Source organism: Gossypium arboreum, chromosome 8, assembly GCF_025698485.1.
Source record: "Gossypium arboreum isolate Shixiya-1 chromosome 8, ASM2569848v2, whole genome shotgun sequence".
In the NCBI taxonomy this organism is placed as follows: Eukaryota; Viridiplantae; Streptophyta; class Magnoliopsida; order Malvales; family Malvaceae; genus Gossypium; species Gossypium arboreum.
Window position 1 is genome coordinate 14821331 of NC_069077.1, and position 11653 is coordinate 14832983.

The 11653-nt window shown below is 38.2% G+C and overlaps 2 protein-coding genes across 2 annotated transcripts; both read right to left on the reverse strand.

The window, feature by feature from the left end:
- LOC108470307 (DNA repair endonuclease UVH1) lies at positions 1–4617 on the reverse strand. The gene is made up of 9 exons (XM_017771610.2): positions 3517–4617; positions 3158–3381; positions 2934–3022; positions 2623–2784; positions 1515–2276; positions 1197–1307; positions 852–1112; positions 541–764; positions 1–367 (listed from the first exon to the last, which is right to left on the reverse strand). The coding sequence occupies exons 1-9, from the start codon at positions 4374–4376 to the stop codon at positions 157–159; spliced, it is 2904 nt and encodes a 967-aa protein (XP_017627099.1). The 5' UTR covers positions 4377–4617; the 3' UTR covers positions 1–156.
- Positions 4618–4665: 48 nt separating this feature from the next.
- On the reverse strand, positions 4666–7297 carry LOC108468056 (uncharacterized). Its single transcript, XM_017768908.2, has 5 exons — positions 6507–7297; positions 6012–6110; positions 5880–5924; positions 5367–5504; positions 4666–5195 (listed from the first exon to the last, which is right to left on the reverse strand). The coding sequence occupies exons 1-5, from the start codon at positions 6891–6893 to the stop codon at positions 4833–4835; spliced, it is 1032 nt and encodes a 343-aa protein (XP_017624397.1). The 5' UTR covers positions 6894–7297; the 3' UTR covers positions 4666–4832.
- Between the last annotated feature and the right edge of the window lie 4356 nt (positions 7298–11653).

Below are 11653 nucleotides of genomic sequence, written 5' to 3' on the forward strand. Positions count from 1 at the left end.
TTTTCATGTTTTAAGGGAGAGCTAATGTTTTAATGAAACTCAAATAAGCATCTCGCAATTACACGGCTACAACAACAATTACCAAGGGGGTAACTAATACGTTAATGAAGTTATGGGGAGATTTTACTACTACTTTTTTTTACCTAAAATGATAGGTCACAACAAGGTTGGATACTTAGCATCAAGGAAATCTCTTAAAGTCTGGGCAGCTTTTCGACCACCCATTAGTTCAGCTAGCTTCTCTATAGGAAGAAGTGCAAGTTCAGCCAAGCTTTTACATCCATCCATTATAGTCCTGTAGTTGGAATCTGTTACTCCTGGGAGTCGTCTCAAAAACTCAACAGCTGATGTATTGTAGTTTTCAGCTCTGTAACATAGGTGAATTACTTCTTAAACTGGAAGAAAGATCTATGAAATGCCGAAAAAAGAAAAGGACCACGCAGCTTACCTAACATCATTTTCTATCATAGGTGAATTACTTCTTACACTGGAAGAAAGATCTATGAAATGCCGAAAAAAGAAAAGGACCACGCAGCTTACCTAACATCATTTTCTATGATACCCTCTTCTGAGGGTACACCAACTCTCATTGCCTTTGTCTCATCGGGTTCATCCTGATTTGCCTTAAGAGAAGCAAATATTTCAGCAGTTGCATGCAAGCTCCGAGACCAGATGATTCGTAGGCGGGGAAAATGCAGAACAAGTAATGACAGTTTGGATATAATATTAGTTGGTGTTACATCATCACCAATATCACTTGCAGACTGCATACAGCATTCCAACAAAACATTAAAGGGCAATCCACTAACTTTCTTTTTATCAGTCATTGCAGAAGATTGAATTCATGTTACCTGAAATGAAAAGCTTTTGTCTTGTGAAAACTCAATTAGAAGAACCGGTATTCGGTAATAACGAACCATAGTTTCCACTTGGTGGTAAAGACGACCTGATGTGAAACTCATAAAAAGATCTTGAATGCTTTTCCTTTCAACGCAAATAAGTGGTGAGAGAACATAATCACCAACTTCTAAGGTTACTGGGATTATAAGCATGCCCTTCTGATGAAGGACATTTGGAAGACTACTCATGAACTCTCTCATATCCACTATTACCTACAGTTAAAGTAAATCTGAATGAAACAATTTTTTGAGCAAGCAAACAAGGGAAAGTACTTCCAAGATGAAAATATAGTCCACCTGCATTTCCTTCTCAGCATCCTTTCTTCCCCCAGCCTTTCTGGTGATTGAGTTCTGAGAACTTGAAACTTGTATCTCCGATGAAGAATTTAAACCAAGGCAGAAATCGTTCTGAATAAAAAAGGGAAAGCATGCGAGGCGTAATCACGGGTAATTACTACTTAAACCAAAGAAAGAAAAACATTCACTCACATTCTATGCTAAAATGTTTCATTAATTATCTGTTATTATCAACGACTGATCATTCAAAATGAATGAATGTAAAGTAGTCCCCCCTACAGGTGACAGATAAATAAATACATAATATCATATTCATACCTGATCAACTGGGATCATCATCATTGATTTCTGCCTGATCAAAGATTCAAATGCTCCATTTTCTCTACGGATGCTTGCTTCAAACTTTTGGACTTCAGTTGAAGCATCATAGAAAAGAAAATAGACCCTCACCTTTTTTCCAGGATTTTCAGCTTTGTAGACTTCAATCTCCCTAACAAAAGTCATATCTGGATGGTAAACAATAATTACAGATGGCTTTAAAACATCTAATATAGGCTGATCTCTCTCCAAAGCATGAAAGTGAACTGGTGGTAACTGCTTAGGGTTGTCTGCATTTCTATCATTGTAAATATTCTTCCCAGAAACCCCATCAACAATTACAGTAGGGTTGATTTCATTTATTTGGCCTTCATTTTCTGAAACATAAACTTCAGGTCTATCACCTTTTGCTACCTCAGTATTATTGGAGCCATCTTTATTCCTAGCATGGCCTTGTCTAGTCCTTCCTCTTCCCTTCCCTTTCCCATGTCCTCTGCTGCCAACTTGAGGTTCAGGATCTTTTGCAGCATCCTTTTCCTTCTTAGCTTGGTTTCTTTTTATCTCTGCTGCTGCAGCTAATAATGCATCATGTTCCTGCTTGCATGCACTGCTAACTTCAGCATTCCGGGCAGGTGTTACAGGAACAATACCATCAAGAATCCCATAACCTTTAGGAGCTTTGGGTTTTTTCTTCTGAGGAGTTTGCACACCACGAAGTTCAACTTTGCTTAAAAGGTACTTTTGCCATTCATCCCTCATGACCTTCAAAAGAAAATATGCAGTGTCAATTCTACTAGCAAACATGGCAACCTTTAATAATTCTCCCTGTAGCTTAGATTCTCAAGCAGCCATAGCATGAAGGGATACTGTCCAGCAGCTACAATACATCAATTTTATAATTAATGACATTTATGAAAGCATAAGAAGTGATCCCCCCTCCCCCTTCCTCTCCCTCTTTAAAGTTTCTACTTCCCGAAGTGCAATTCGAAGTATAAATTAGTTCCAGAAATACTATTACTGGCTTGAAACCAACAAATTCTTAAAACCATTTGATAATAACATATAAATAAAGGTTCCTATTAATTTACTAAAAACGCAATAATAAAACCTTCTGTGAGCCATTAGCAATGCAATCTTCAAGTTGCATGCACGAGCACTCATCTTTGCACGCCACTAAAATAATACCATTATTGTCCTCTTCAACATCCAACAATGGTTCTCCAGATGATGCTTGCTTTTTTCTTTCCTCTTCTATCTCTTCAAGGACCTCCTATAATAAAATATTTAAACTATAGAAGATGAGAATAGAACACAAGAGTTCGAAGGGCATGCATCACAAGTATATTAACTTGCAAGACACATAAATTTGAAGTGAACACGGAACACAGACAGCACAGATAATGGAACTCACTCACTCACATGTAACACCTTCCACTTTGGAGACTCTTCCAAAACTTCTTGAAGAACCACTCCGTTACTTGTACTTGTAGATGAAGTACCAGCAATTGCTACTCGTACAATTAAGTGAGAAAAGTTACAGTATCAGAAAGCTTTGAAATGAAACTTTTATTGTAAGTATGCCATGGTTAAAATTTTGAAATGAAAACCACACTAAGACAAACGGCAGAGTGAATTCAACTCACCTTCATCATTATTGTTGTCATCTTCCTTCAATTTTCTCTTTTTTCTGGCCAAGTTCTTGCTAGGCGTACTAATTTTGGTATCATCAGACTTTGCAAAACGATAAACACGCTTCTTTGCATAGTCAAATACCTTATAACTGGACTCTGCGAATATCCACACAGATCGAAAACTCTCTGACACTCGAAGAGTATCCAAATACTTTAGATAACTTACTGCATCATACCTACCCAAATAAATATACAAGAAATCAATGTCAACATTCATAACAATACCCTTTAACCATAAGTCAAATGCATCACAAAATCATAATTAACATAAATTCAGATAAAGAAAGAAAAGGGGTCCTTTTGCTTAGTACCTAACAAGATAATCCAACAACTTCCTCAAAGTTTTCAAATCCGAAACGAGCTGTTTCGTCTTCTTCCCCAAAGTATGCCAAATGGGATCCAATTGCCTCCTCACAATCTCATCAAATGACTTAAACAACCCATTCTCCACTGTTAGATCCTCCACATCAACCTTATTAGTTTTCCTCATTTCCTTCAAGCAAGCATCCATAACTTCCACAATGGCTTTTTGAATCCCCAACATGTATTTACTCATCGGCACCCTTATATCCACCACTTCCGGCGGATCCCTCTCCAATTCCTCCGAAACATTCACTTGAAACCTCGGCCAAAGATGAAGCTTCTTGATGAACAAACTCTTCATCGTCCTCTCCGTTTTCGCGAACCCAGAAACCATAGAGTGAGGCTTGTCTGAAAACGCGTAAACAGAAGCATTTTTGTTGAAAGTCTTGATGATTCTGACAATGAAAGATTCAGTTGAGCTTTCGGAAAGCGAATGAGCGTTAAGGAAAACGATACCGGAAACTAAGGAAGTTTGGGCCTTTTGGGTTAAGAGGTCAACAATGAGGATACGAGGTGAGAGAACGAGGATACGGTTGGAGGAGTAGAGGGAGAGGCGGTTAGAGGAAGGGAGATCGGCGGTTATTTCGAAGAGAGGGAGGTCAGGGGAAAGGGAAAGGAGGAGGGATTTGAGGGAGGAGGAGAGTTGAGGTGGGTGGAGAAGGAGGAGAGAGCCGCTGGATCGGGAGTGAAAAGAGAGGAAAGAAGAGAGGAGTTTTGGGAGGGAAAGGCCGGAGGAAAGGACTACGAGGCCGCCACTTGTGTCTTCGAGGAGGTCGGAGACTATTTGTTCATGGAATTTTAGGACCATTTTTCAGGTCTAGGGTTTGGCGGGAAGACAACGATGACGAAGACGGTGATGGAGAGAGAGGACAAATTTGGGGGTTTTAATTTGAATTTGGATAAAGCAAGACTTACCATTCCAAGTCAATTAGTCTAAGTTACGAAACGTTGTCGTTTAGGTTAATTTTAAATTAGTCAAAGTTAGGAAACGTTGTCGTTCAGGTTAATTTAGAAGTTGAGATTTGTTTGATCGAGTTCCGATTATCTAATAAGCATATGAGAAGGTGGAAGAGTTGCTCTAAAGAAGACAATCCAGCTTTTATGTTTACAATTAATTGATCGAGCTTTATTATCATGAAAAACTCATGAGAACAACAAAATTACCCAATACCTTCACGTTTCTGTTTTGAAAAAGGGGGGGGGGGGGGGGGCATAAATATTACAGTACAGTGTACAAAGAAGCAAATTAAGGGTATATCAGTTTTCACTCTGATTTCACATTTGTGTTAAGATCTCCAAGACTCTTCTTCATTCTTCTCATAACAAAGGGAATAGGCCTTTGTAACACCGAAACGTTAATGTTGTTCCAAACATCAGATTTGGTTGGGAGTTGTGCAATTTTCTCCGCAATCTCCATGTCTTCAGAAAGAACAGAACCGAATACAGTGTATGAATTCTTCCATTCTTCATGGTTCGCCAGGCTTATAAAGAACTCTGGACCAGAGCCAATCCAGGCAACTGATCCGCTTCTTATGGTAGGGCAAGCCTCCATCGGTATCTTTTTGAATGGGGTTCCTTGGGCTTCAAGAATTCCTTGGATCAGTGCGAATGGTGGACCATAAGGAGCCTGTAAATTTGTGAGAAACTTGGTATTAGAAACATAAAGAATCTTCAGTAGCTAGAAGCATATGTTTTAAACAATTGAGTTCCTAACCACACAAACATATATGAATCACCCCTACTTTTGTAACCATAGCAGCCACAAGATAAACAAGAAGATGCTCTTGAAATTCCTTACATCTTTTATGTGATTTCCTTGTGAATCCCAAGATTGTCCTCGGCTTTCTGCACGATATATTTGGCAACCCGCACAATGGCGCAATGTCAACAACTCGAGAATGTAGGTCACAGAATATGGAGCACAGTCTGGGAAAAGCTGCATCAAACAAGGAATAATTGGTGAGTGCAAGGATCTTTTCACTTACATAGAACTCCAAACTTGTTTCGAAAAGGTCTTATTAAGTCAAAATGACTTCACAGTTCGCAACAAAAATCATCTTCATGGTGAATTGAACATGCCAACCATAAGAATGAAAGAAACAGGAAAAATATATATTCTAAATTGCGCATGCTAATAAGATGAACCGTAATAATGCTATGCTCAGTTATGTTCATCTTTCATTTTACTTTTCTTCCAACTACTCTAGCAGGAAAATAGCTTCTCAATGAGCTGCAACTAGCAGTGCCGAACACTATGATTCGACAAGATAAAACAGTCAAAACATAGACTTGTAGAAGTAAAAGAACTCACCTTTATATGAAGAGTACCATATTCTGTTTCCATCTCAACAATGCCCTGAACAGAAACAAGTAAGAACGATCATCAAAGACGCAGACAGTAACAAAAACAATAAAAAAAATCAGAGAAACTTATAGTGTATACCTCTCCTTTCCCGAATACGATCCCGGATGTCCAACTAACCGTTTGACCTGCCTCTTGCCTATCAGGGGACAAAGTATCTTTTTGTTTCTTCAACCAACACTAGGGAAACAAAATGATAAATATAAGACTATGGCTATCTTGATTCAAATTTTAACATAACATTTGCATTACTTGATACAACTAATAGAATATGACTAAGGCACTAAGCAGGCAAATAAAATGTTCCAGCCTCATTTAAAAGTGCATTTGGCAAAGTGAGATTGCTCTAACTTAAGTTCAGGGATATGAAAGCAGGTTATCATTCTTGAGCAATATCTGCTAATTATTCTTCTCAGATCAATTCTCAGTCAGTAAACTAATGTATTCACCAGGTCAACTCAAACAAGCACGACCAGAAACATTCAGTGAAGCGAACCATTAAGAAGAGGTAAAAATACTGATCTAAAGGAAACCCTTGAAATCCAAACAAAAAAGCTAAGTAAAGGAAGAACTCACCTCTCCAAATCTTGACCCACAGGCCTCCTTGTTCCCACAGAAGACCCAAGTATCGCACAAGCAAGGCCCGTCATTGCCACTACACATAGCCTTACAAGCCTGGCAACATTCCACGGAGGAATTAAACTTGAAGTCAGACCCCCACTTCACAGCTGCACCCCACAGCTCCAAATTCTCAATGCCTCTGCAACACTCGCCCTTCTTTTCCCCAAAATCAATACCCGCCACCGATTCCAAAGACTCAAAGCTGGAATCCTGAGGATTTACGGTGGGGTTCAATAGTGTGGAAACAACCGCATAGACCAGAAGACAGGAGAACAGAGCCACCAAGAGGAGGACGAGAGAGGCGAAACGGGAGTGTTCCGGGTCGTTTGGCCTACGAACCATTTGAGACTTAAGTGGTGAAGAGCAAAACCCAAAGAGGAATTTGGAAACTTTGGATCGTGAAATGAGACAGCGATTTGGTTTTGGGAGGGAGCGTTGACTGTGAAAAACAGGGGAGAAGCGAAGCCACGCCAAGCAAAGAGGAGGCACTTTTGGGCAACTATTACTATTTAATTAACTAAATTTCCTTAAAAGAGAGAGAGGGTTGGTGGGTCAACTTGCTTTGTTGGCTACTAAGCTCACTATAACAATTGTCTAGAACGTGAATTAGGCAAATTCTTGTTCATTTATCTCCTCCTTTGAGTTGATAGCACGAGAGTAGGGTCTGAAAAATTATAAACAAAGTTATTCACGAGTTATTCAAAGTGTCTAATATTGCTAAGAGGGAAGTTTTTTTGGTCCAGGTATTGCAGAATAAATATAACATGCAGGGCTGGTCTCCACTTTCTCTTAAATGAATTGCAAGCTCTTGTTTTTTTGCGAGTCTTGGGGAACGTTTCAGATGAGGTGCTCCATGGTTTTGTGTGGTCAATTGGCAATGGCCTGGAATGATAACTAGGTTAGTGGTGTTGGACCATTGAAGAATTGGTACATCGGGGATGACCCAGTAAGTGATGACTTATTGGAGCCATCTAGGGAATAGGCTTGGCAAAATCTCAATTCCGTTTTACCCAGGCACATTATCAGTTGTTCTAGCTGGTTATGCGGCTCCAACGTTGGCTGGTGTGGAATTTGAGCAATGAAGGAAAGATTGAAGTTTAAGGGAACCAAATGGAACTCATTGTTTATTATCATATGTTGGATGATATGGAAAAATAGAAATGACAACATCTTCAAGGGAGCGCATAGCAGTAGCAAGGATTAGCTAGGGGATTTTTACTAAAATAATATGAAAAAAAAAAATCAAAATGGGATTTCCTTAAGATTATATACGAAAATAGGTCATTGCAAGTGATGGAGGGTGGTGCATAGGCGGCACCACCCTCAAATCTAAACTTTTCTGACAGATTTCCAGATAAAAAAAAAATAGGATGAAAAAATAATAATAAAATAAGGGTGGAGGGTACCTCACAGGCGGCACCAGTGGTGCCTTTCTCACAACTTTAACCCCCTCTAGTATATATTCACCCTGCCCTCTCCATTTGACTACTAGATTGGAAGAAAAAAATTACAGAAGAAGAAGATAGAAAGAAAGAAAGGAGAAGAAGAAAGAAAAGAAAAGGTAATTTATTTGTTGTTATTTTTAAATAAAATAGATTATGATAAGAAAAATTATTTTGTTAGTATTATATAGTTTGGTAATTTTTTGTTGTTATTTTTAAATAAAATAGATTATGATAAGAAAAAATTATTTTGTTAATATTATATAGTTTGTTTAGTGTTACTTTTATGTTTTGTTTTAAAATTTATTTTGTTTATTGTGAAATATTAGTAAATTTTGTGTTTAGATTAATTATGTGTTTATTGTGAATTTTATGTTTTAAATTTTTAAATATATTTGAAAGTTTTATGTTAGTAAAACTATTATAAAGTAATTATTAATTAGTGATAACAACTAAAAATATTTTTGATATATATCTTGTTAGAAATGGCAACATATTTGGTATTGCTCGATGAGATAATAAGTTTAGCACAAAGGGAGAAAGTTGATAAGATGATGAGAGAAGTCCAAGATTACCGAATGAAACTAGAAGAATACATTGTTCAACACCTTATTACCGTAAATCAAAAGATGCAAAAAGTGTTGTGGATGGGTCATGAAATTATTAGAAACAATAAAGTGCAATACTTAACCCTTAGAGGGACATTAATAGAACAAGAGCATCAAATCATTTTAGATGAACTTTGGAAGACATCGGTACCACGAACCTATTGGAATCTAGTTATAAACTTCGCGAAGTTAATAATATCTTATGGAGCAAGGAAAATAGCGAGACAAAGTATAGGTTCACGAAAGTTAATTGGGAAGCAAAATGTGTTTGACAAACCATGGATGGATAAATTAGTTGTTAGGAAATTACCAAGAGAACTTATATATTCAATACCAGTAATAAAGATTGAAGAGGCAGAAGATCCCGAGGAATTTCCAAATTGGATTGTAGAACATGAATATGAAGAGAATCAAGAATTTCTAAATTGGATTGTAGAGAATTTCCCAGAAGAAGATACAGGATCGGAGATGGACGAAAATGTAGAACTCAATATAAGTGGTTAAATGTAAAAATAAATGTTGTTCATGTACAAAATTAAAATTGAAAAAGTATGGGCTTATGAATGAAAAAAATTGCATATTGATTAATTAATTTTGTATTTAAGTAATTTATTTATTGTTCGAAATTGTTTTGAGAAATTTTGTTTATTTTTTTAACAGATTGAGTATTGAAGATGGATAATCAGTTTTTCGTATGCGTTTATTTCGATGGAATCATCTTAACAACAACCGTTGGATGCATATTTGAATGTCGGCAACAAATAGCAATGAGATTTAATAGAAATGTCTCATTGGATGATATGAAGGGAAGAATTAACGCAAAAATTGTTAGCCATTGTGGGAGAAGGATCTTAAAACTTTTCTACAAGTTTTCAGTTTCGACAGATCCTATCAAATTCACCGAAATGGAACTTGTAGACGACGAAGACATGGAGACAATGATATCTCTTTACTGTAGGAATGGGAGAGACAAAAATTCACCGATTCACTTATTTGCTGAGTTAGCCGGTATGAAGCAGAATGAAGATCTCACTGCATATGGTGAAGAACATGCAACTGAAGAACCGTGCGTGGTGGCTCCAATATCGTACGTTGATAGTGATCGACTATACGTGGGATCGATATCGATCTTAATGTTACACCCGATATTGACGTGGTTGGTGATGATGGATACGATAATAGTGATCATTGTGATGAAGAGGTCGATAATGATAGTGATCCCGACGTGGACGATGTCCCAATGATATTGACGATGAAGATGTGAATGACGTTGGAAACATTAACGCGTCTTCAGTAGGGAACCAGATGAGATGTATTGTGATACACAATAACCCTGGGCTACACATGTCACTTATAGACCCCGACACGGCTCATGAAGTTGAGTTCTCGGAGTATCCTGAAATACTTCCTGCTCACCGGCTGGTCGTAAATTCTAATCATGAGGAGTTATTGGTAGGCCAGAAATTCGAAAGCAAAGAAGAATGTGTATTTGCTATTAAGCGGTATAGCATGAATATATTAGTGGATTACAAAGTTGCAGTGTCTAAACTGACATTATATATTGAAGAGTGTTGAAAGTCGGTGGAAGGCTGTAATTGGCGTGTACGAGCTGCATTTATTCAAAAATCGCAGATGTGGGAGATACGCAAATTTGTTGGGCCTCACACGTGTACATCAATACGTATGACTGAAGACCATGGAAAACTTGATTCCAAAACTATCTGTACTTTTATCATGCCAATGGTGAAGGACATGCCGACCATTAAAATTTCAATACTGATTGCCGAAATGCAGGCACGGTTTCAGTATCGAGTATCATATCGAAAGGCGTGGATAGCTAAACAAATGGCAATGGAGTAATTGTATGGGGATTTCGATGCATTGTATAACGAGTTACAGGGATAGATAGTTGCTATACGGGAGTACATACCTGGGACTATCATTGAGTTACAGACACGACCTTATTACGGCCTGGATGACCAATTACAGCCAGAAAAAAAATTTTCCATCGGATGTTCTGGACGTTTGATCCATGTGTGCGTGCATTTTCCCACTGGAAACCGTTTGTGCAAGTAGATGGGACGTGGCTATATGGAAAATATACACAGATCTTACTTCTTGTGGTTGCTCAAGACGGCAACAGGGACGTGCTCCTGATAGCATTTGCCATCGTAAATAAGGTGAACATGGAATCGTGGGAATTCTTTCTTACCAACTTGCGGAGGTATGTTATTAGCAACGATAATATTTGCATCATCTCCGATAGAGGAAAATGATTAATTGCTGCCATTAGGCGTTCCGGTGTACCATGAAGATCTGTTTACTGTATCCGGCACATCGCGGCTAACTTTCATCGAGATTATAAGAATGCAGACTGGAAGAGATAAGTTGTGAAAATGGGTAAATGATTACCTTATCTTTTCAACATATGTTTTAATACTTTAGGCCAATACTGTAACTTATCTTTCCTTAATACATATACAGCGCACGAGCTAGAGCCACATATTTTTCGCTAAAGAATGGCTCGACTTGAGAGTGACATGGAGGGTCAAACGAACACATCTTTCCAATAGTGGTTGGGTACTATAGAGCCATGGCAATGGGCTCAAAGTTTTGATGACGGCTTTCGTTATGGTCAAATGACTACAAACTTAGTGGAGGGGGTCAATGCTGTGTTGTTGAAAACACGACATCTTCTAATTTCATCTGTCTTTTCGACTACATTTTACAGGTTGGCAACCTTGATGCCAAGAATGGGTCAGCAACAAGTCAACCAGATAGAGGCGGGATACGTGTTTGTCGAAGATGTCAGAGATGTAATGGTTGCAAACCGTCGGATGGCGAGGTCGATGAATGTAGAAATATATTCAGGACGCCATGAAACATTTCGTGTTACAGAGACCATCGGTCGTCGACCCGGTATACCACCTAGGTCCTATGGAGTTGATCTCCATAACAGACGGTGTGATTGCAGGAGGTTCGAAACTCATTATCCATGTGCACATGTCGTGGCAGCGTGTGCTAAGGTGAACCTTAATGTTGAACAATTTGT